The following is a 23772-nucleotide window of genomic DNA, read 5'->3' on the forward strand; positions in this document are numbered from 1 at the left end:
AATTTTAGATCTTTTATACATAAAGCACTATAGATTTTTCTTTTAGAGTTAGTATTGCACAGGATATGTTAATTTTTTGCTTAAGTATTCTTTTTGATTTTTAGCAATGTATTTCTAATGGCCCAGTCAGCAAACTTTGCAGCAGTGTTGAAAGTGGAGTATCTGTTATGTATTGCTTTCTGTTTGCCCATGAGCTTATTAAATTTAGATTAACAGCTGGGTGCAGAGTGGAAGCAAAACTCTGTAGAAGATAATAGCAGTTGCTCTGTTTAAAATTAGCCACCAGTGGTTATTAAAATAGCTGTACAGATACAGACTTGAGAAGCTACATTTACATTCATAGAGTTACATCTCACAAATATCATTTGTGAGACTACTGAACTGTATCTTGTTCCTCCATAACTTTGGCAGTCTGGCACAAATAAATTAAGTGCTCATGTGGCTGAAAATAAGAAAACAGATATGGAAATGTTGTTGCTGCTGCATGTCCAATTGGTGACTCTGTACACTAAACTGAAACTTTTTTGTAGTTGCATCCATTGGTCATGCTACTCGGATATAAGTAACCTAGGTGGATTTTAAGAAATATGAAGATTTTGATTTAATCCAACTGGAAGAAGTACTAAAGATTTCTAGATGTTAGTCCTTCTGAATAGTTGGAAAGATCCAGAACATAAAGTCTGGATTTTCATTCCTGTGGACAGTATCCAAGCCAGAATACAGACTGAGAAAGACAGATTCTGAAACTAGTTTCATTTTTAGCTGTGATGGCCCTTCTTTGTGGACTAAGTCAAGATGATCTGAGTAAGTCCGAATAGTGCATGCCACTATAATGCCACTATAATACACAGTAAATTATAATTATGGTTACACTGTATGCTGCAAGGTTCTGAATTAGATGTTTTCCAGGTTATCAAAGTTATTATGATTCTTTCATATTTGCCATAATAATACCCTTGACTTTGTTGTTTATGTATTAAAATGGTTACAATAAAATAATGAAATGTGAAAACGTTTAATACAAAAATTAAAGGTTCTCTAGAGATAATGTTTAATATTTTAAATTATAGAATTATATAGAATTATAGAACTAACTCAATAGGAATAGCCCAGTTTATTCTGCATAGCAAAAACAACATTGTACTCCTGCAGCACTTTAACATTTCATATACCCCAGGAGTTTGAATTTCTGAAACAACAGCAACCCAGCCACTCCCATGTACATAGCAGGCTGTTTTTTTAAAAAAACTAGTGAGGCTTTTATAAAGCCATTTGTGATATGACATATTGGATGAGTGTTTAAAAGGAAGTCTCTTCTGTGCTGCTGAAGTACCTCCTTGGATTCTAGCCATTGACAAGAGCCCACTTTTGCACATCCAGTGGGACAAAAATGATTGAAGCTTCACTAGTTTCACATTAAAACCGGATGGAACCTGCACACTAGGGACAAATTTGTATTTTTAAAAAATCTAGTAATTATCCAGATGCTTCCAGGGAGCATCTGTTTATCCATTCTTGGAAATGCTGAACTAGATGGCTTTTGATCTGATCCCTCTTGACTTTTCTGATTTTCCTACAATAGCAGATATTTTCAGTCTGAAATTTTATAACATTGATTAATTGCATGTTTCTAAATAAGGTGTTTTAGCATTAAATTTATGGGACCTTAGATAGCCTTTACTAGCTTAATCTTGGGAAGCTAAAGAGGGCTAGCTATGGGTAGAACTTGGATGGGAGCCCACCAAAAGAGACTGGGGTTGCTTTGCAGAGGAAGGTAATGGCAAACCACTTCTCCTCATCTCTTGCCTTGAAAATCCCATGAGGGATTGCCGCAAATCTGTTGTGACTTGATGACACTTTATCTTGGCTTTATCTTAGTTTAGTAGTAAGATGGGAGATAACCAAGGAACTTCAGGGTTTCGATGCCAAGAAAAGCAATGCAGATGGCCTCTTCTCTTGTTTGAAAACCCCATGTGCTGGAGTTACCATGAGTTGGTTGTGACTTGGCAGCACACAATTATTATTTTTAAAACTGTGAAGAGATATTGAAGGAAAGGGTATTCACTGTAGCTACAGGAGCGACCATTTGGGGGACAACATCCTCCAGATGCATGATGGCCCACCTCCATATTTTGAGATTTCAGTTTTTAAATATGCCTGTTGCTCTTTTGTTGTATAGAAATGTGTTGTATAGAAAATGTGCTTTTATCCAGATTATTTAAGAAGGAATGGGGACAAGGCAGCTGAAAGCTAGATGGAGAAGCTGGAAAAGAAAATCCTTTCTTGACCTAATTTGCTCTCTTCTCTGTCCCGTCTCCTTTTCTACCTAAATTCACTCATTCTTTCTTGCTTGTTTGTGTTCCCTTTAATGCCAGCAGTGATGAGTCATAACATAGGGAAGAAAACCAGAGTGAGAGTAATACTGTGTTATGGAGTTGCTTCAAGAGTAAGTGGGGCCATGGGAGGGAGTAGGAGCAAAGAAAATGAATGCCCAGTTTTACCCAGATCAGCATCTGATTTTAGTCAAGAATTGCAAACCACATTGCTGAAACTTGCCTATGAAAAGGAAATTCATGCCACTGAGCCTCTTCAGATACGTACCAACAAAGAACTACTGTCATTGTCCTCCTTCCCAAGCAGCTGAAACCAAGGCTAAAGGACTGAAGAGGCATCATGCACAAAACCTTTCACAACTGAAAAAGACGTGCTTTACAACAGAAGGTCAGAGAGCTGGGAGGCCATAATAGGACTATCACCTACCAAAAAATAAACTATTTAGAAGAATCTAAATTAATATGTGCCAAGAATAATCTATTCTCTGAATGTCAAGACTGCAAACACCCTGTACTTGTACAGACTGCTTTCCCCTCATTACTCTCTAAACCACCACTACTATCTAGCTGATATTAGGGAAAATTTCAAAACTGGAGGAAGTGATCAGTAGCTAGGTATATTTCAGGGATATTCCATTCATCCTTTAAGGGGGATAATTATTCATTTTCCCCAACTGGCTGACCCTTTGCTTTCCCAACATTTTTGAATACTACTCTGCAGTAGTATACATTCCTTGGGAGAAGCATGTTGGTATATTAATGATATCATCAGATGGTTTATAGTATGATCATAAGCAACCAGTAAAGTTTTAGGGCATATCAGGCATGTGAACCCTAGCTACTGTACTACAATGGTGCCTTTTTATGGTTTTGATTATCATGGTCCTCTAACTTAGCGTAGGGACTCACACAGCCTCTTCTCTTGTGAGAAAAATATGGCCCTGCCTTGAGAATTGTTTGAGTTGAGTCCAGCTGGTACCAGTCTCTCTTCTATCTTGCTTTGTAACTGGTTTTGCAGCTGAGAGCAGGGGGAGGTTTAGGATGTCTGCTTCTTCCAGTTTTCCACTGTCTGAGGAATGTGTGTGAGTGTGCCTTCCCACCCAAAGGTGGAAAGGGAGGGGGAGAGGGAATGACGTTTCTACTGTGGGGGATATAATGCTTTTCCTGCTTTAATGTATTCAATTCTGACAATAAAAAGTCATCAGTTTTTCTATGCTTGTAATCAATAAATAAGAATTACCATATACTTTCAAAATACTGTTCATTTATTGGACAAGTCTGGGATTGCGACAACTTCATACCCAGTTGTATTGAGTGCACAACCACTTCTAGTGCTACTAGGATCCCTGGGCTGGCTCATGACAATCCCTCTCAAACTTTATACAATTCATTTTCTTCACTATTGTACTATTCCTTTTCCTTTTTTGCCCTAATCCTATGACATAATCTTCCTGACGAAAAAAAACATGTCTTACAAGGTGCTGCAGGGAAAGATGTCAATTCTATCTGCTGCTACAAAGAAAATACACCTTTGTGAAATTGCCTTGTTAAAGGGATGGTGTCAAGAAAAAAAATACTCGCTTTTCTCACACATTACTCATCTCTAAGCAAGTTCATTAGATAAAATATTACTTTGAATAATACATTTTGACCTAACTATACAAATCACAGTGTTGAAATGGTTGCCAAATTTGAATGCAATTGTTTAAAAATAAGGATATTTTTGTGTATTGTCGAAGTCTTTCAAGGCCCAATTCAACTGGGTCTGGTGGGTTTTCTGGCTGTGTGGCCGTGGTCTGGTGGATCTTGTTCCTAACGTTTCACCTGCATCTGTGTTTCACCTGCATCTGCATCTGTTATTTATTTGTTTGTTTGTTTGTTTGTTTCACAATATACTACCCATCCCTGAAGGGCTCTGGGCAGTGTACAGTAACATAATAAAACATCACAATATAAAACCCCATAAAATACAATAAAACTATAAATTATTTTAGATAAGTACACTTTTGTGTGTAAAGCACCATCTAGTTGAATCTGACTTATAGGGCTTTCAAGGGGGGTGAGAAATAGTTTTTTTCATCGGTTGTCTCCCTTCCATGACGCAGCTTAGCATCTGAGATTTGACAAGATTGGGCTATGCCATGCCACCCTTCCTCTGCCCCTTAATTTAATGAAAGATAAACAAGATATCTTATTTGCATTTTTTTTTGCATACAGGCTACTCTCCATTTGAAAAGAGAACAAAGCCTTGCTAGATCCATGTAGTCCATTAATTCAATTTTAATTAACTTTCTATTTCCAACTCTCAGTGGATTTGTGTTATAGTTAAGGAACAATAGATGCTATCTTTTGTAGCGAATTGAACACCTAAAAGATCTTGCTATCAGTAATGAAACACTGTGGTTGCACTGGCTGATTTAGCATAATTTAAAATAAGGCATTTAAAAATCATTTTACATTTGGTATACCTTCTAATACTTAGATATTTTATAAAATAAAAATTACTAGTATTAAAAGCTTGTCACATTTTCACAGGATTCATGTGCTAATATACCTGTCTATTTTGTCAGATCTAAAATGGTAAGTAGCATTGACCCTGATTAATAATTTGGATGGGAGACCATCAAGGGTGTCTGGGGTCATGACACAGAGGTAGGCAATGACAAACCACTTCTGTTTGTCTCTTGCCTTGAAAATCTCATAGGGTCACCATAACTGCAACTTGAAGGCCCAAACAAGAACAATGTGGTTATTGCTGGGTTCTGAACCTTAGTTTGACCTCCTGCACTGTGACTTTAATTGTGCCTTTTGAATGTGACTTACTGGCAGAGGCATACCAGTAACAAATGGCACCCAGGGCAACCCCCTGCATACCTTTTGCTCCCCCCATGGCCCTTCTATTGGGGGGGGGGGCTGGCAGGTGGCAGCAGCCAGCACCAGGCCGGGAGTCAAATGGTGCCCAGTGGGCAGGCAGAAGATTCCCAGCTCGGAGCCAGCTGCTACCAGTCCCTCATTTCTATCGGAGGCTGCAGTGGCTGCTGCCAGCCCCCCACATCCATCGGAGGCTGCGCCTGCCTCGCTCAAGGGGCTTGTCGTGACCCAGTGCTGGCTGCTGTCAGCAGGGGCATCTGTACCTGCCAGAGGGACATGCAGGCTCCTGGTCTTTGACCACAGCTTGATCACATGGGGGTGCACGATTTTGTGCCTTCCACGTGATCAAATGGGTGGGGCCTGGGGACATGTGACCCCATGTTCCTCTGGCAGGGACGCCCCTGCCTACTGGTTTTGCCAATTGGGATATCGAATACCTGTGCTTTGATCCCTGGACTGTTTTGAATATGTTGTTTATCAGCTGTTTGCTGTTTGCTGTTTGCCTGTGTTATCTGCCTGAGCCCAGATTCTCTGGTATTTCATCAATTACCAGTTTCTTTGTTTCTTTCTGCTGTACTACTCATGATATTAGTACAGCCTTTCTCTCTTGGTGTTTTTTTAATAGTATTTTACTGATATACTCAGATTTTTCCCCCCTGGAAAGTAGCGTCAAGTATTAGCCATGGGATCGCCTCAAGGTTTTCAAGGCAGAGGACATTCAGAAGTGGTTTGCCATTACCTTTAGCTAAACTCAAAATACTGTAATTTTTATAAACATTTTTGTTGTTTATTACTAGTATTTAATTTGTTTCCTATGGAGACAAGAACTAGCTGATAAAGCTGACACCTAAAATTGTAATGATATTGAGAGTACAGAATGAATTGTGTTTCTTGAAGAGAAGAGGCAAGTTCGACAAAAAGGACCACATAACCAGTGTGGTTATCAATTTGCTATTGAGAGTAACTGTTTAAAATGTATTACCAGCCACTAGCAATTCAAAATTAAGCTCTTTGAACCATTGACTAGAAAATGATTGATTACTTCATTGATGATTTGCCCACCAATTTCCTGACACACCAGAATGAAAAAGGGCAATTCATGTGCATAACAGATTGTTGACATTTTGCAAGTTTATGAAGCAGATAATTCAGGCAATATGTATTACACAGCTGGAAGGAAACACTGTCTATACATTGCTCTGTCTACTTCTCCAATATAGTAGCGATGTGATTACAACAGTCCAAACAGTCACTCTGCTTTCATGTCTTAAAATTGAAATTTCTGACAGCGCATTTTTCAGTTATTTTTAAAATGCTTCTTCGAAAATGTGACTCCATTGCAGTTTCAAAATCTTCCTTAGATTGCTGGATGTTTTTTTCCCAGCAGATTTTAAAAGCTAGTGTGATCATGAATTATTTTTGCTTGAATATGTTATTCTCTTCACCAACATTTAATATTTAGTATTTCATCTTATTTTTAATCTCAGTAGCACTTTGCACATATTAAAAGAAGAACTTCCCTCTTTAAATGTGTACTTTTCTGTATTTGATAAAGATACCATGCAGAGGCTTTTATGAATAGTGCGATATTACTAACACGACTTTCCAAATTACCAATAATATTAGTGTTAGCATTGAACAGGTGCTTGCATAAATGTTCCGAAATTACTGGCCATAAAATTGTGTTGTTCAGGCTGAAAATGGATAAGAGTAAAATTCTATATGCCACAGTCTTCAATAAGACTGGTCACAGAGCTTGGTGGCCTCAATTGCATCGAACACAATTCAGAGTATTTGAGTATCTCAAATTCATTTTCACAACTTTCTGAATTTTTTTTCGAAAGAATAGTTCTGAAATTTGATGAAGAACTAATGTGTGGTAGTTTATGAGATTAGTATGTCCTATTATTTGTGACCATTTTGCCCTTTTCTGAGATCAGGACATTCTCCCTCTGAATGGGTTATGATGAGAGCTAAATTCAACTCCTGTTCAACTCAAAAAATATGCTGGCATATCTGGAATTATGGAAACACCAAGCAGCATTAGATTAGTATAAATGTGGTGCTAGCACAGAAATAAGCACTGTCAGGGTTGGTTAGTGGGCAGATCAAGTCATAGCTGGCATCCTATGCTGCCTTGGTCACTTTCCTTGCACTACTGTATGATATACCATTGAAAGAACTATGTTTTCTGTGCCCACAGAGAGGTCAAGGGGAGGATAAGGGATCTCGGTGATTTTGGGGCAAGGGAGATATGGCGGTAGGCCTAGGCCAATTGAGAGACACTAAGGGAGATTTGGTTATGCTTGCTCTCTGTCTGACCTACACCCTATCCCAAGAGATGCAAGCTGTGGGGTTGGGGCTGTGTACTCTGCTCCGGGGTTGCTGTTGCTGAACGCGAAGTCCATAAATAACAAACCAGCCGTCCTTTGGGATTACATAAAACATCAGGCCGTGGACCTCATATGTATAATGGAAACCTGGGTGAGGGAGGGGGAAACGGTTGCCCTCAGTGATCTCACCCCAGATGGTTTCACATTTGTCCAGCAACCTCAGACACAGGGCCGGGGGGGGGGGGGAAGCGTCACGATGCTCGTCCGGGATTCCATCTCCTTCAGGACATCCCCTGTCACATCGATCGAAGGACTGGAGTGTTTGGACTTTTCTTGGGACTTCCTGGAGAGACTGGCTGTCTTGCTCGTGTACCAGTCACCTAGCACGCCGGCAGACAGCCTGTCACAGCTCCTGGAGGTTGTCTCGGAGTGGGCACTGTTACACCCTAACCAGAGGTGGGATTCAGGGGGTTCTGAATGTTCTGTAGAACCTGTTATTAAAATTCAAAACATCACTTTTTAAAGCCTGTTCCCAGTTCAAATTCTGCAAGGATCCGAGCTGGATGCAGGTTGCAGTCGGGCTTGATCTCCCCATATTTATTGGAGCCTCTGATGGAGGTGGAGAGGCTGCTACCAGGCTGGCCCTCCTCCCTCTATCAGAGGTGCATGGGTGCAGCCCGTGCGGGGGTGGGGCGCGCCTCTGGGCGCCATTTCCCCCAGATATGCCTCTGTCCATGGGCTTCTAGTTTACTTATTGTATCAAAACTGGCAGTTAGGTCCTGGCAGAGGCGGATTCCGCATCAGCCAAAAACAGTGGCATGAAAATGGTGTGAAAATGGTGCAAACCCTTTTACACTGTTTTAAACCATTTTACACCATTTTCAGATCCGCCATAGAGACAAGATCTTATTTGCAAACTAGCTCACAAAATCATCACAGCTAAATGCCAATTCCCTATTCATTTGGGACCTATCTGTTATGGTCATCAACTGCTGGAATTCCAACCAATTGTACTGGACTCAAACTTGAAGATGCAATGTCATCTGTGAAGTAATCTCTTTTCAGAGCTTTGACTGCCAACTCATAGGCTTTCATAAATGTCCTGTAAGGTGCCTCTTTGTCACATTCTTGCTCTCGTGATCTTACCTCTCATTTCTTCATTCTTAGCTCTATGTTATACCATGGGGCTGATTTGACATGGAGGTGTAGAGGATGTTGGGGTGGACCTCATCAATGACTTACAGGGAACTGACATTATTATTATTATTATTATTATTATTATTATTATTATTATTATTATTATTATTATTATTATTATTATTATTATTATTATTATTATTTGGTATACCGCCCAATCCCCAAAGTTTTGAAATTTAATAAATTTAATTAAATGAAATATAATATTTGCAAAAGGGGAATAGGTTTTTGAAAGGCAGTTGAAAGAAAGACTATAAAACATAGTAAAACACTGAAAAACACATGTGAGCTCCCAATGGCACCTGGTGGGCCACTGCGAGTAGCAGAGAATTGGACTAGATGGACTCTGGTCTGATCCAGCTGGCTTGTTCTTATGTCCTTATGAAAGCCATGCCTTCTGAACCCAAAGTTGACAACCCTAGTTTTTCAGGCAAATGTTTATAAAAGGTATTTCCATATCCATTTTGCAGGTCAAAGAATGCTTTGTTTTTTTCCCAATAGATTATTGTGAAAAATTTGATGTTGGGCTTTCATGAGAAAGGAAGTGAGGTGACTTGCAGTGCAGTCCTAAAGGTTTCAGGTGTAATTCTGTTTGGGACTTTATTGTTAATTTGTTGTATTCTTATATTGGCAAAATAAATTAGGTATTATACATTTTGAGCAAGATGTAATTCTAACAAATATTTACCAGAAGGATATTTGTACAAAATTATCATTCCACTTGTCTCTATCACATTAAAGGCAGATGTGTATTTTTCAATAAAATAAGATGTATTGCAGGCAATACACACAATCTCCTTTTCCCTGCCCACCTTCTGTTTTCCTCTTGTTTTCCTCTTTCTAATAAGGCTGTATATGTGTTGGTGTTTTAATTCTTGGATTGTTCCATCATTCACCGGAGGTTTATTTCAGGATGCTCCAATGTTTTTATGTTGATTTCATTGGAAACCAGATGTTGTAAACAGCTCTGAGTCTGCTCTAACAGGGGAGAGCAGTAGAGAAATGTAATTAATAATTAAGAAATCTTAGGATTTCAATGAAGCATGCAACTGATCACAACTTTCCTAAGCACTGTATAAATCCCTCTCAGGACCTCCATAACTTAGATGATAAGTTACATTGCATAGGGCCATAGTTTTCTGACCTCATGTCATGTGTATTTAGAACACTGTGATGCACAGGTGGTTGTCCTGCCCCTGAAGGGAAAAACAGCCTATAGGAGTGCTGCTCCAGCATCTAGAATGTGATCACAGTGCATCTCACACTGGTAAATGAGGAAGGGATCCCCCTGCCCCAAGTTGTGACTGCTGCATGTCTCTCCTACTGGATTATGTCACGACTGTGTTTCTCTTCCTTGGGCTATAGAAACATTAGCAATTATTAATCATAATTATCCGTAATGTTCAGCTGTGTATTTTCAGTTAACCATATGGTCTTTCCAGAACTTTTCATCTGGCCAGATATGAAGTACAATGGGAGTGGGATATAATTACAATTATTCATAGTAACAATATTTACTGATATGGGATTGGATGGGATGTGGCAATTTACATGACAGTAATATGGTAGCCATTTCTATACCATTTTTATTAGAAAAACATGGGTGAAAATGTTCTGTTTATTTTATCTTTCCCGTTCTGATCTGGCCACTGTGATCCATGCCATGGTCACCTCTAGATTAGACTACTGTAACTCGCTCTACGCGGGCTTACCTTTGGCCATGATCCGGAAACTGAAACTCGTACAGAATGCGGCAGCCAGACTCCTTTCCGGAGCAACAGCGAGGGACCGGATTACTCCGGTCCTATACCAACTGCACTGGCTGCCGATCGAGTACCGGGTCATGTTTAAAGTTTTGGTTTTGACCTTTAAAGCCATTCGCGGCCTTGGCCCTGCATATCTAAGGGACCGTCTCTCCCTATATCGCCCTTCCAGGCCCCTCCGTTCATCAGAGGTGGACCTACTGGTAATCCCTGGCCCCAAGGCGATCCGGCTGGCCTCTACAAATGCCAGGGCTTTTACGGCTCTGGCCCCTACCTGGTGGAACAGGCTTCCAGGTGAGATCAGGGCCCTGCGGGATTTACAAAGTTTCCGCAGGGCCTGTAAAACGGACCTGTTCCGCCAGGCGTTTGGCCAGCCGGGATGATATCAACCGCGATAAAAAGCAAACATCTGGCCTCCGGTGGGTTCATAAAAGGGGGAATAGAATAGCTGAAGCCATCTCTAGTTTAATATTTTATGTATTTTATGTATTTTAATTAACTTATATATATGATGTTTTAAATTTTTATTTTGTTGGAAACCGCCCTGAGCCTTCGGGGAGGGCGGTATACAAATACAATAAATAAATAAATAAATAAATAAATAAATAAATAAATAAATAAATAAATAAATAGTTTGTATACCTAAGTCCCCTGCATGCACTAAAGATATCCATCTTCTATCAACTGAAAATACAGTTGTTAGCTTCATAAAAAGCTTTTTCTGTAGACACTGAGTTAGGGGAATTGCTGGCACAGCAGTTGCCTCAGAACAACATAAAGACTTACTGGAAATTGTTTATCCCAGGCTGTTTAATCTCTCAGCCAGAGGAAATTAAAACAACAACAATACTCTAGCAATGACTGCAGCTCAAGGAATGCATGTGCATAGATATTCTATTTCCACTGTGGTTGTAGATATAGACACCTGCAACATGAATCCCATGGGGGGAAAAAGTAAAATTGCATGTTACATTGCATGCTTATGATCATGTGCTAATTTAGGATAAACATTATTAGATTACTTAGCGAATAAGCAGTTAATTTGTTTAGTGGCTTAGCATTACTAAATAATATGTTTCAGTAGTTAGATCTGTGAAAGCTACTTTCATATATTTATGCTACAGGTTAGCTAACAGTGTACTCGCGTGCAGAGTTACTCCAGTCTAAACTAATTTTTTTCAGTTGATTCAGACTGGAATAAACTCTACATAAATGAGTGCCTTCAAACTCATTAAATTTCACTCACTCAGTCTTCAAAATAGATATTAATAGGTATTATCAGGATTTGTAAGGTCAAATCTAAGAAAGATTGATTACGGTTGATTACTTTTTCAAACTTAGGAGTCCAATATATTTATCATTAACCATGATATGGGGAAAGAGTGCAGTTGTCTTGTTGTTCAGACCAAAGTCATCTAATCCACTATTATACTTCCAATTGGAGACAGCAAGCAGGACATACTGGCAGTTGCCACTAAATAGTTGCCTCTAAACATTGTTCCTTGTTAGCCTTCCATGACAATTTTTTTAGACTTATCACTCCCATAAAATTATCATGTTGATGTTTATGACAATTGGTTAATCATCCATTCCCCCGATACCCAATTTATATAGGGATTAGCAATGACATCTTGTTTTTAGTTCCAAAGGTTTGTCAAATCCTTTTAGAAACACACTGACATCTGCCTGAGCAAAATGCCATAAGAAGTTAAGCTGTAGTCTGTACATGGTCCAGATCTATAGATTTAAGTATGCACATGTTCAGCAACATTCAGAATTAGATAAATTGATGTGAATTTTCCTCCACCTCCAGTTAGTTAAAATTTATCTACCCCATACACAAATTGTGAATTTATCTGTATGTGATTTTAATACCCATGGGAGAGCACACACATTAATATAGAGTTTGTCTTAATGTGCATCATTGAAATGTTCACATTCACAGGACAGATGGTTTCCACCTGAGTCTATCATCATGTTAGATGGAAAACAAATGTTACAAACTGAAATAGGTTTTGCCTTCAATTGCCTGTGAAACTCGGACCCTCTTTTCCTAACTATTGAGATACATTAGGGAGCTTCCTTTCAGTAATGGACATGATTCAAATTGGACACAAAACAAAGGACATTTATTTCCCATTCAAGGGGTATTTCACATTTCAATCAATGAAAATCAAAACAAATATTATGATGGAAACAAACAAATATAAGTATAAATATAATGAACATGGGGAGGGCAGAGTATAAATCGAATGAATGATTGAATGAATGAATGAATGAATGAATGAATGAATGAATGAATGTTCAAAGCTTTTAAAATTAAAATGCATACTAAAACAATGATCATTTCTTTTTTAAGTCCCGAGAAATTGAGGGGGGGATCCTTTTCTTAAAACTACTTCAGTTTCCTGACACTACCTGTTTTGTCCATTTCCTCAGCATTGTTAAGGGTAATTCCAATAACATTTTCTGATTTTCCCCTTACATTTTAAAATATTGATATATACAATTCTTTGGCAGCATTTTGGTTTTCAGTAAGAAATAAACCTGATTCTGTTTTCCAGTGCTTTGGCCTGTGGTTATAAAAGCATTTCACAAACTCTTGGAACTTAAAAAAAAACCCTTTTGTTTGAAGATCTTAAGCTGTATTTAAGTTTAGCAATTATTGCACTCAGTGTTCCCTGTAAGCCACTTGGTTGTGCAGCCGCCCAGTCTCTATATTAGTGCCATACAGTTAAGAGCCTGCCTTTCAGGGGAAACTCTCCCAGGCAGTTCAGTTTTGCTCAGTGATTGGGAGATTCCACACAATGGTGGGGAACATTTAGAAGAACTATTGATTGCACTGTCTTGCAATACTCCACAATTCCCTTTGACCCTCTTAGAATATTTCAGACCATGCTTACTCCCCTGATGCAATGTTAGTAGTGATCTTTGCTACATTTTTTTCTGCCTGAAATTATACTCAGATTTCGGAATTTCAAATTATCTCTTCTTGTTTGAGGAGCAATGCCATAGAAACTTGCCATCTTTGGATTTCCAAACTTTGTAGAAATAGACTGGTTGCTGCTTTTTAAATTTTATTTCATTCACTTTCATCTCTTGTTCTTTTTGTCATACTACTAAAATACAAACTCTTTTTGATATGGTCACTCAGATCAGTGCATTCATGCTGTATGTCACCAACTGTTGTCAACATTCATAAGGTAGATGTAGGAAAGATGAGAACCAAAGAATTAGATCCCACATAATATTTCCATAGGTGGAGGGATATGCACTCACAGAATTCAATTTTTTTTGCCTTCCCTATTCTGCAACAGCCTTAAATGGCCCCTATGACCCCCCCCCCCCCAGAGCAGGATTTCATGGGGCATTTCAGGTTGCCACAGGAGGGACGAGATTAGAAAGTTGTGGTCTATGAATTCATATCCATCCACCCTCAGAAATACTCTGTGGAATCTAATGTAACAAATAGAAATTAAAACCAGGGCAAACTACCAAACAGAGAAGGATCTCTTCAGATCTCAGAAACTAAGTAGGGTCAGTACTTGGAAGGGGGACCATCAAGGAAGACTGCAGAGGAAAGCAATGGCAAACCACCTCTGCTTCTCTGGCCTGTTATACATGAAGCACTTTCCACAGTGCTCTTCACTCCACAGTGGGGTTTCCTCACCTTTCTTTGTTTACATATGAAAAGGTGCTTCCCCCCCTGCTGCGCAGCTTGCCTGTCCTCACTTTTGAGTCATTTCCTGACAATTGCAAGATTGATGGTTTTTACATTTTATATTGATATTTTTCCACAGTGTGGCCTACCTCCCTCCCTCTGCGGCAGTGATGGAGAGCTCACGAAGGAGATAGACCAGGCTGTTCCTCCACACACACACACACACACCCCGCAAGAAAGCAATGGGAGCCTGGAGGATAGGAAAGTGGGGAGGGAAGAAAAGGTTGGAGTGTGCTATATCAATATTAAGAACATAAGAGACTGCTGGATCAGACCAGAGTCCATCTAGTCCAGCACTCTGCTACTCGCAGTGGTCCACCAGGTGCCTTTGGGAGGTCACATGCAGGAGGTGAAAGCAATGGCCTTCTGCTGCTGCTGTTCCCAAGCACCTGGTCTGCTAAGGCATTTGCAACCTCAGATCAAGGAGGATCAAGATTGGTAGCCATAAATCGACTTCTCCTCCATAAATCTGTCCAAGCCCCTTTTAAAGCTATCCAGGTTAGTGGCCATCACCACCTCCTGTGGCAGCATATTCCAAACACCAATCACACGTTGCGTGAAGAAGTGTTTCCTTTTATTAGTCCTAATTCTTCCCCGCAGCATTTTCAATGAATGCCCCCTGGTTCTAGTATTGTGAGAAAGAGAGAAAAATTTCTCTCTGTCAACATTTTCTATCCCATGCATAATTTTATAGACTTCAATCATATCCCCCCTCAGACGTCTCCTCTCCAAACTAAAGAGTCCCAAACGCTGCAGCCTCTCCTCATAAGGAAGGTGCTCCAGTCCCTCAATCATCCTCCACAAGATTGCAAGGTTGCTGGCTTTTTCTCCTTTGAGCCCTTTAAATTGCATATTTGCAAATTGCAAATTCCCTATATTGCTATTGTTCAGGCTTGTTATCGTTAATTTTTGTTTTGGTGGGGAAAGCCAGCCATTGATCTCCTGGAAATACCTGTGAGAAGTGGTGAGGAGACCACAAGGAGCAGAAACCCCGAAGCAGTGGAAAACATCAGGGTTTGCCCACTATCAGGACCACAGACCTTCCTGGATACGTGGCACCGTAAGTGTGAGCTTGTCCGTAATGAAAACTCTGAAGCAAATGAAACGTACCCTTGCTGCAGTGCAGCACCAGTATGAAATCAGCCTCTTTTGCCTTGAAAGTACCTTGCTGGGGTTGCCATAAATTGGTTGTGACTTGGCTGATACTTGAATTAATTTTTGATATTCCAGTGTTAAACTGGAGGGAAAAACAAGGAGACTCCTGGGTGGAATGAGTGCAAGGAAAAGCAGCAGACCACAGCCAGAGAAAGCTATTGGCCCCTATGTTTATGTTCTTATTTCATATTTTTTCCCTGTAGAAGAGGCTTACATGGCAGCATAATAAATTCTTCATGATTATCAATGTTTCTTTAAAAAAAAGTTACAAATTTTAACTTAGTCCTGTTGTATAGTGATGGAAATGTAGATTGTGCCAGGGCAAGCAATGCTGGCAATTTTTTTCAGACTTTTTTTTCCTGTGTGGGATATTAAGTTACACTCACAAAAACTCAACTTTTATGTTGCATAAAGAAAAATGACCGAACTTCTTTGAAGTTATTTCTGAAATAATCCTAGATATTATATGTGATAAATATTGTAATCAGGAAGAAAAAATAAAACCCAAAGTGGGTCAGTCAAAAGAAAAAATATTTTATTAATGTGCTGATTTCTGCTGCTAGATAACTTTGGGCTTTGATATACTTATCCATTTCTCTTTTATGCATATGGTTTAAACTAACTGGCAATTACAGTTCATAGGGGGGGAAATTACAAGCAGAAATATGTGATGATACATTAAGAAGACATACTTGAGAACCAGAATGGAATCTAATTTTCTATTATCTTTATTGTTAATTAAGCAAAGGAAGTAAATGCTCTTCATTTATTCAACTTTCGCAAACAATTTCTTGATCCTCAACAACCCTAACTGATGTTTGAACACTCCTTAACACTACATCCTGGATATAAATATTTTAGTCAAGCTGGTACTAGACCTAAATAGCTTTCCCCCCTTTAAATAGATTGTTCACCATTGTTTTAAAAACAAGTTCACTTGCAGTTTACATACAGATAAATTAAATGATTGATCTGTAAAAAAAACCCCTCACATAACTACTAAAATACAGTTATTTTGTAGTGTTATTTTTATATAAAATGTATTATCCTGCTTTAATAGTAATAATACAGTTTTTATCCTGCTTCAATAATAATAGTTTTTAATAAATGTATGTTAGTGATAGAAACCTCCCGGTATCTGCTATGTACCTATTTAGCTTTTGTTTGGGCTTCAAATGCCTGCCACAGAAGCTAATTATTTAAATGAATGTAACTGTCATCTGTCATTCCTTTTTAACATGAAAAGCCATTATGGAAGAGGGTGACTGAAAATGGATATGGAAAGTCCTTTTTCTATGTGCCATTTCCCCACTCCAAATTGTACCCTCCAGTGGTTTTCCCACCACAGGTTTTCTAATTTATTTTATCGAGGATGGGGAAGGAGCCATAGTTTAGTGGCAGAACACATGCTTTGCGTACCCAGAGTCACATGTTCAGCAGGTGGCATTACCAGTTAAAGAATTTCAGGTAGCAAGGATGGACTGCCACTTGAGACTATGGATCTCAAATTAGCATAGACAATTGTGGGATAGCCAGAAAAATTGTCTGACTTGGTATGAAGCACTTTCGTATGTTCCAGGATGTCTAGCAGTTCTTCAGGTTGACTAAAATATAGAATAATGTATTCCTGATTAGTAATTTTCTGTGGGATGAGAAAAAGAACTAAGGCATACTTGTACTATTATACACCTCAAATGAAATGGACAGCCATGAAGCCATTGATATATTATGATCCACATTCATTTTAAAATTTGTCATGTGTGATGGCCCTGATAGCTGTGAGCATTTCAATGGAAATATTGCAATGTTTTTCTAATCCTGGTGTATAAATAAGTGTTTCTGTTACAGCACCTAACAGAATCTGTGAAGTCAGTTGAAATGTAAGCCACACCTAATAACTTGCCACTGAAATTGTCAACATTTTCTGTTGTTTCAGATGAGAGTCCATATACTAAATCTGCAAACCAGACAAAATCACCTGAAGGAGCATTAGCTGTAAGGAGACACAGTATTCCAGGTATACTGCTATTTTTAGTTTCAAATCATTCTTATCCCACTGTTGTGAGGAGATTGAATTAATTAGGTAACCTTTGTTCTTCTTGTGAAAACTATTTCAAACTCATCAGGCCAGTTAAAGCTGTACCTTTCCCTCCTAATTGCCTACAATACAAACTGTTCTTTGGCAGTTATTACAACAGTGACCAAGAAAGCGGAAATAGTTTCTGCTTCCTCTTTTCTTGCAAACGAATCTCCTCTGCAGTGACACATGTCACTGCAGTTTATGTAGGAGGAATGAGCAGTACAAGTGCAAGCTACAAATTGTTGATAATGCCCAAATTGTGTAGTGGGCAAATGCTGTAGAAAATTAAACTAGATTTGTTTGTCTCACTAATTCTACCATGTATTTAGATATAAAAATGTTTGAGCAGAGAAACACAGTGGCTTGTAAGAATATTCTAAGCAGAGTTACCCCCTTATAAATCCATTGAAATCTTAAAAGGATGTAACCAGTGGTGGGATTCAAATAATTTAACAACTGGTTCCAAACTTCTAGTGGTGGGATTCAAATAATTTAATGACCAGTTTGCTGCCCTAATGACCATTTTAAGTATTAAAAAATATATCGAAAGGTAGTTTATTATTTCATACAGCTAACACTTAAATAAGAACCAAAAAAGAAGTGCACAAAACTAGATTACGTCATAAAAAAGAGTTTTAAAATATTAATGAAAAAACTTGCTTGAAAAACACGGATCCTAATGATTTTTGCACTAAGGCGTCTCAAAATCACCAGCACATCAGTACTCCAGTCATTAGCCACATGTCTGAACACAACAATCGCACATTCCACACTTCGTCGTGGCTCAAAAATGTGTTTGAAAAACATGGATCCTTGTGGATCCTCATGATTTTTCCACTTGGTCACCCAAATTTCACCAGAACATCAAAGCTGAAGCCCCTGACCACATATCTGAACACAACAATCACGCGTCCCACTCCACATGGCGCTGCAGTGGTGCAAAAACCTGCTTGGAAAGCACAGATGCACACGGATCCTCATGATTTTTGCACTAAGTCACTACAAAATCACCATCTCTCAGAACAATGAGCTGAGTTAGTGGAGGGGGAGAGGGAGGCAAGGGGGGCTAGGGGAGAAATGGGGGGAAGGGAAGGCCTCTGCCGGGGCCCTAAGGGCCCAGCTGGCTTTTTGAGGTGGGAGGGAAGAGAGAAGGTCTCTGCTGGGCCCATAAGGCTCCAGCTGGCCTTTTGGGGTAGGTGGGGGAAGAGGAAAAGTCTCTGCTGGGGTCCCAAGGCCCTGGCTGGCCTTTTAGGGTGGGTGGAGGGAGAGAGAAGGCTTCTGCTGGGCCCTCAAGGGTCCAGTTGGCCTTTAGGGGTGGGTGGGGGAGAGGGAGGCCTCTGTCAGCCCCCCAACAGCCTGGGTCATGCCTCCCACTCCCACCTTCACTCCCACTTACTTTTGGAGCAGTTTCATGCAGCCGGCAGGGCCTGGAGGTTTCCCTCCCCCTGCCACCTGGTAAACTCAGTCCTTCCCTTAGGGCTGTTAAAGGGAAAGGTCCTCTTAAGAGAAAAGGTCCTCTTAAAGGAAAAGATGCTCTGAAGGGAAAAGAGCCTTTAAGAGCCTGTGTTTTAAGGGAGGGGCAGAGAGGCCAGGCTAGCAACAACTGGTTCTGCCAACCTGAAAAAAATCAGCTACAGGTTCTAGCAAACCGTTGCAAACAGGCTGAATCCCACCTCTGGATGTAACTGCTTAAGACTGAACTGCTAAGTACTTAAGATATCTTATGTCTTGTAATTTCTTCTTAGCCCTGCAAATCATATCTAGCCAATGTCTTAACCAAAAGTAGACAGCTAGCATCAAAGACTTGTAATATACATTGCCATTTGTTCCTATCTTCCGGCTGTTGAGATTTCACATTAGGAAATGAATTAAAGCTAATATGCCTTGGCAAGTGTCAGGAACTTGCTCCAAATATAAACAAGTACGGGTTCAAAGTTCATTTGGTTCAGTTTTAATTCCGAATACCAAGATGCAGGGTCCCTTCATCAATGTTTAGGAAGCCCCTTATCTCACAGAAAGCATTATTTTTCTGGGAACAGAATGATAAACTTTTCAATTGCAGGCTTGGAGAGGTGATTTTCATTTATGGAGACAGGCAGAATGGGAATGACCATTTGCCCATCCATCAGGAAGGAGCGAGATAGATGACTATTTGGATATAGAAAGTAGGGTCATAAAAGTTTAGGATATGCATCTCAATTTGATTAGAAAATAGGTGCACATGGAGATCCACTCCCCGTTTCATGATAACTCTCCCAGTTTAATTCTCCCATAAGATACATGAGTATATGTCAGAAGTATGTGAGCCAAGGGCCAAAACAGGGAACAAACTGAATTTAATCTATCTTGACCAGCCTCTATTTGCATCTGTCCAAGGGAAGGAAATTCCAAGGTAACAGCAGTGACTATAAAACTTAGTTAACCTTAGGTGTTTTTCTTAGATTGTAGTGTATTATGCTCTAGTGAATTAAGAGTGTGTTTTAGTGAATAAGTTTTAGTAAATCTTTTTGGTTTTAATGATCTTACACTGTAGTCAAAAATCCCATCAATGAGCCTGATCAGCCATTTCACACATAGACCAGAAACTTCTGAATGGGCTATGGACAATTAGCTTGCTATGGAGAGAATGTGTGTACACAGTAAAGACATATACACACACCCAAGTGCACACAACTCCTGTATGTGGGCCAAATGGAATGTTATGTCAGCCATGGGTCTGTTCCATGTCTGACAACACTATCTTAGAGAATTATGTAGGTTGGAGCTGTAACATCTCAAGCCATGGATAGGAATAAGGCCATAGCTTGAATCAGGCACACTACCCTGTTCAACAGGAGGGATGGGGCAAGTGAGGCAGGCCCTTCCCCATACATGCAGATTCCCTTTTGTGCAAAAAAAGAAAAAAGAGAAGGGAAATAACTCTTTAATAGGTTCATCCTCCTGGAATGTTACAAACTATTGCCCTCATCAGGAGGCTGAGGAAAGAATGGCTGAGAAATACCATTTGTTGGTGTTTTTTAAATTAAAATATTTGTACTCTTCATTTCCTAATGGCTTAAGGCAGCTTCCAGGTGATAGTTAAAACATTACAGGCCAAACCCATACCCCATCAATGGCCCTGGAAAACAAAGAAGCTTTGCAGTACGTCCAGAAGATCTCCATCAAGCAGACTTACCACTTCAGAGAGAATGTTCCACAGAATGGGAATCACAATGGAAAAGTTCCAAACCCTAGTTATTGCTATGTGTGCTACCCTAAGTGGGAACATATGTGAGGAGATACTTCAGATGTGTGACCAATAATTCATACTATGTATGGATGTGAAAGTTGGACAGTGAAGAAAGCTGACAGGAAGAAGGTTGATTCATTTAAAATGTGGTATTGGAAGAAAGTTTTATGGATACCATGGACTGCCAAGAAGACAAATAAGGGATCCTAGATCAAATCAAGCCTGAACTCATCATATTATGAGAGGTCCAAGAGGCACTGAAAAACACAATAATGCTAGGAAATGTTAAAGGCAGCAGGAAAAAATGAGGCCCCAACATGAAATGGAGTGAATCAATGAAGGAGGTCATGACCCTCACTTTGCAAGACCTGTTGTGACAAATGCACTTATCCTGCATTCAGTTTACAGGGTGGAGTCTGCCCTGAAAGAGTTAAGCCCTGGCTAGCCCTGATTGGCCAGAGAAAAAATGCAGGTACTATAAATAGAGTCAGTGAGAGTGCTGAGGGGTTCTTTGGTTTTTTGGTCTTTTTGGCTTTTTGGCTCTGTCTGTGAGCTTTTGTGCCTTCAGGAATGTTTTGTGGCAGAGTGAGGCGATTCCGCCAAGATCTCTCACTGCTGTTGTTTGTTAATAGCTGAGGAAGCTATTAAGACATCTGAAACCCTGAGTCTGGAGGAGAGTGACCGCCACTCAGGTGTTTTGAGGGAAAACCTCTGACAAGTCTAAAAGTCTGTCCTCCACAGTTAACACCAGTCTTGGGAGGCCCAGTCCTGTGGTAGAGAGGCCAAATTTGGGATTGTGGGAGAGGGAGGCTGTTATGCCAGAATCCCACCGGGCGTAGACTGGGTGTTTTGTTTAGTGGTTAGGTACAGTGGACTAGAGTCTGTCAACAGAGAGTGTAAAACCTCTAAAGAAACATCTTTTCTGAAACATCTTTTTTCTGTAGAACAAAATCTAACTAAAGAGAGACCTGCGAGTGTCTAGTAATGTTTTAAAACTTAAGTGAAGTGCCATTAACATCTCTGCAACCGCTAAGCTCTGAAATCATTAAATTCTGAAACCAACAAGCGTAAATCCTCTCAAGTTACCTGAGAAGCCTCTTTTAAGCCAGAAATAAATGTTTTAAGTTTTTGTTCAGTCAGATCCGTTCCAGTCTCTATTTTTTGTCTGTGTCTGTGTTACCAAAAAGAGTGGTGACCATTTCATCAGTTTGTGTGGGCTATAGCAAAATATATTTTGGTGGCAGCGAAGAAAATCAAGCTAATTAATAGGAAGGTTCCTAAAACATCTGACAGGAATCCTTCCCATAGAGCAGAATATAACACCCTTACGTTACACCTGTGCACAGCTGCTAATGATAGGATGTTTTGGAGAGCGTTTTCAAAAGGGCATAACGGCTGCAACTTGATGGCATTTACACACACACATTCCCACATGAGAATTAAAATATAAGAATGTAGTAGTCAATTGTGTCAAAGGCCGCTGTTAGAAGTAGTGTTATCAACAGGGATGACTGTCTTCTGTCCAGCTTCAAATGAAGATTGTCCATGAGTGCAACTAAAACCATCTTTGTTCAACTCCAGGGATGGAATCTGATTTAAATGGTCAAAAGCAAATGTGTCACCCAAGAATGCCTGGAGCTGCTCCGCATATTCCTATCTATCATATTCTTCAGAGCAGTAAATTGGAGATTGACCTATAACTGGCCACTTCAGCAGTGGCGTAGGAGGTTAAGAGCTCGTGTATCTAATCTGGAGGAACCGGGTTTGATTCCCAGCTCTGTCGCCTGAACTGTGGAGGCTTATCTGGGGAATTCAGATTAGCCTGTACACTCCCACACACGCCACCTGGGTGACCTTGGGCTAGTCACAGCTTTTCAGAGCTCTCTCAGCCCCACCCACCTCACAGGGTGTTTGTTGTGAGGGGGGAAGGGCAAGGAGATTGTAAGCCCCTTTGAGTCTCCTGCAGGAGTAGGTGGGATATAAATATAAACTCTTCTTCTTCTTCTTCTTCTTCTTCTTCTTCTTCTTCTTCTTCTTCTTCTTCTTCTTCTTCTTCTTCTTCTTCTTCTTCTTCTTCTTCATCCTTAGCCAATGAGGGTTTTTTTTTAAGTGAAGGTATAATAGCTGTCTTCTTCAAAGGTCTATGAAGAGTCCCCTCAGTCAACAAGAAATTAATGACTTTCACCAATAGGTCCAATACCTTTTCCTGGCATGCTATGAAAATCCAAAGGACCTGAATTTTTCACTTTTGATACTATCCTCCATTGATGTATCTATCTAAAACCTTCACAAATGTTTGCACCAAATGCTAACAAATAATAGTTAGGGCACATTAAAAGTCTGTGAATGGGTAAGATTGCATCATTATGAAATTCTATGAAATTTGTTCATTTGTTTCTTTGCTGTTGTATTCTGTTCAAGACATGACAGTCTGGCATAAATGAACAAGGCAATAATGACATAATTGAACAAGGCAACAGACACACTACAGAGCCACTTATTCTGCATATGCATGAGTGTAATCAAGACAATACAGCTTAATATGCTACTTGATAGCTACCATATTGAGAGTGATTTTGGATGAAAGTTCCTTAGCTCATGGGAGCTTACTGATAGACCACAGGGGCTGAGTTGTGAAGCATATTCTGCTACTAGTCTCAACAAGCCCATCAAGAGTTCCATTCTATAAAGCACACTGGAGTAAATGGCAAAAGATACTATATATTTGAGTGTGCATTCAGCAAAATTGAACTGAAAAAGACTGAAAAATGTGTTTTGTTGTTGCATTTTTGTTTTCTCCTGGAAAAAAATGGTTGTGATTTGAAGATAGTTGAAAGATAAATCCCAAAGAATGCCCTTTTTTGCATTTTGGGGACTGCTTCAGGCCCTCCATCATTTTAATTTTTTTTAAAAAAAAGGTTGGGAGGGACTCTCCTCTCCCTTGGCCTCTGTCGCTGGTGCCCCTGTGCTCCAAGTGGGGCTTGGAGGCAGTGGATTGTGCAGAGCTACAAGATGGGCTTGGCCCAACCACGTCCAGCATGCAGCACTCTGCCACAGGCCACTACCTCCATGTGGGGTTTAGTGGTGGCC

General features: G+C 39.9%; 1 protein-coding gene across 8 annotated transcripts in view; it reads left to right on the forward strand.

Moving 5' to 3' along the window:
- The window catches only part of GRIP1 (glutamate receptor interacting protein 1), a 275878-nt gene that overhangs the window by 145754 nt on the left and 106352 nt on the right, over positions 1-23772 (forward strand). For 7 of the 8 annotated variants that reach the window (XM_048500227.1, XM_048500230.1, XM_048500228.1 and 4 more), the window contains exon 2: positions 17310-17390. The exons of the other annotated variant lie outside the window; for it this stretch is intronic. In XM_048500227.1, coding sequence (XP_048356184.1) covers positions 17310-17390 — 81 coding nt within the window. The remainder of the gene's footprint in view (positions 1-17309; positions 17391-23772) is intronic. 8 annotated transcript variants of the gene reach the window in all.

The sequence above is a fragment of the Sphaerodactylus townsendi genome, linkage group LG06, assembly GCF_021028975.2.
Source record: "Sphaerodactylus townsendi isolate TG3544 linkage group LG06, MPM_Stown_v2.3, whole genome shotgun sequence".
NCBI classification, from domain to species: domain Eukaryota; kingdom Metazoa; phylum Chordata; class Lepidosauria; order Squamata; family Sphaerodactylidae; genus Sphaerodactylus; species Sphaerodactylus townsendi.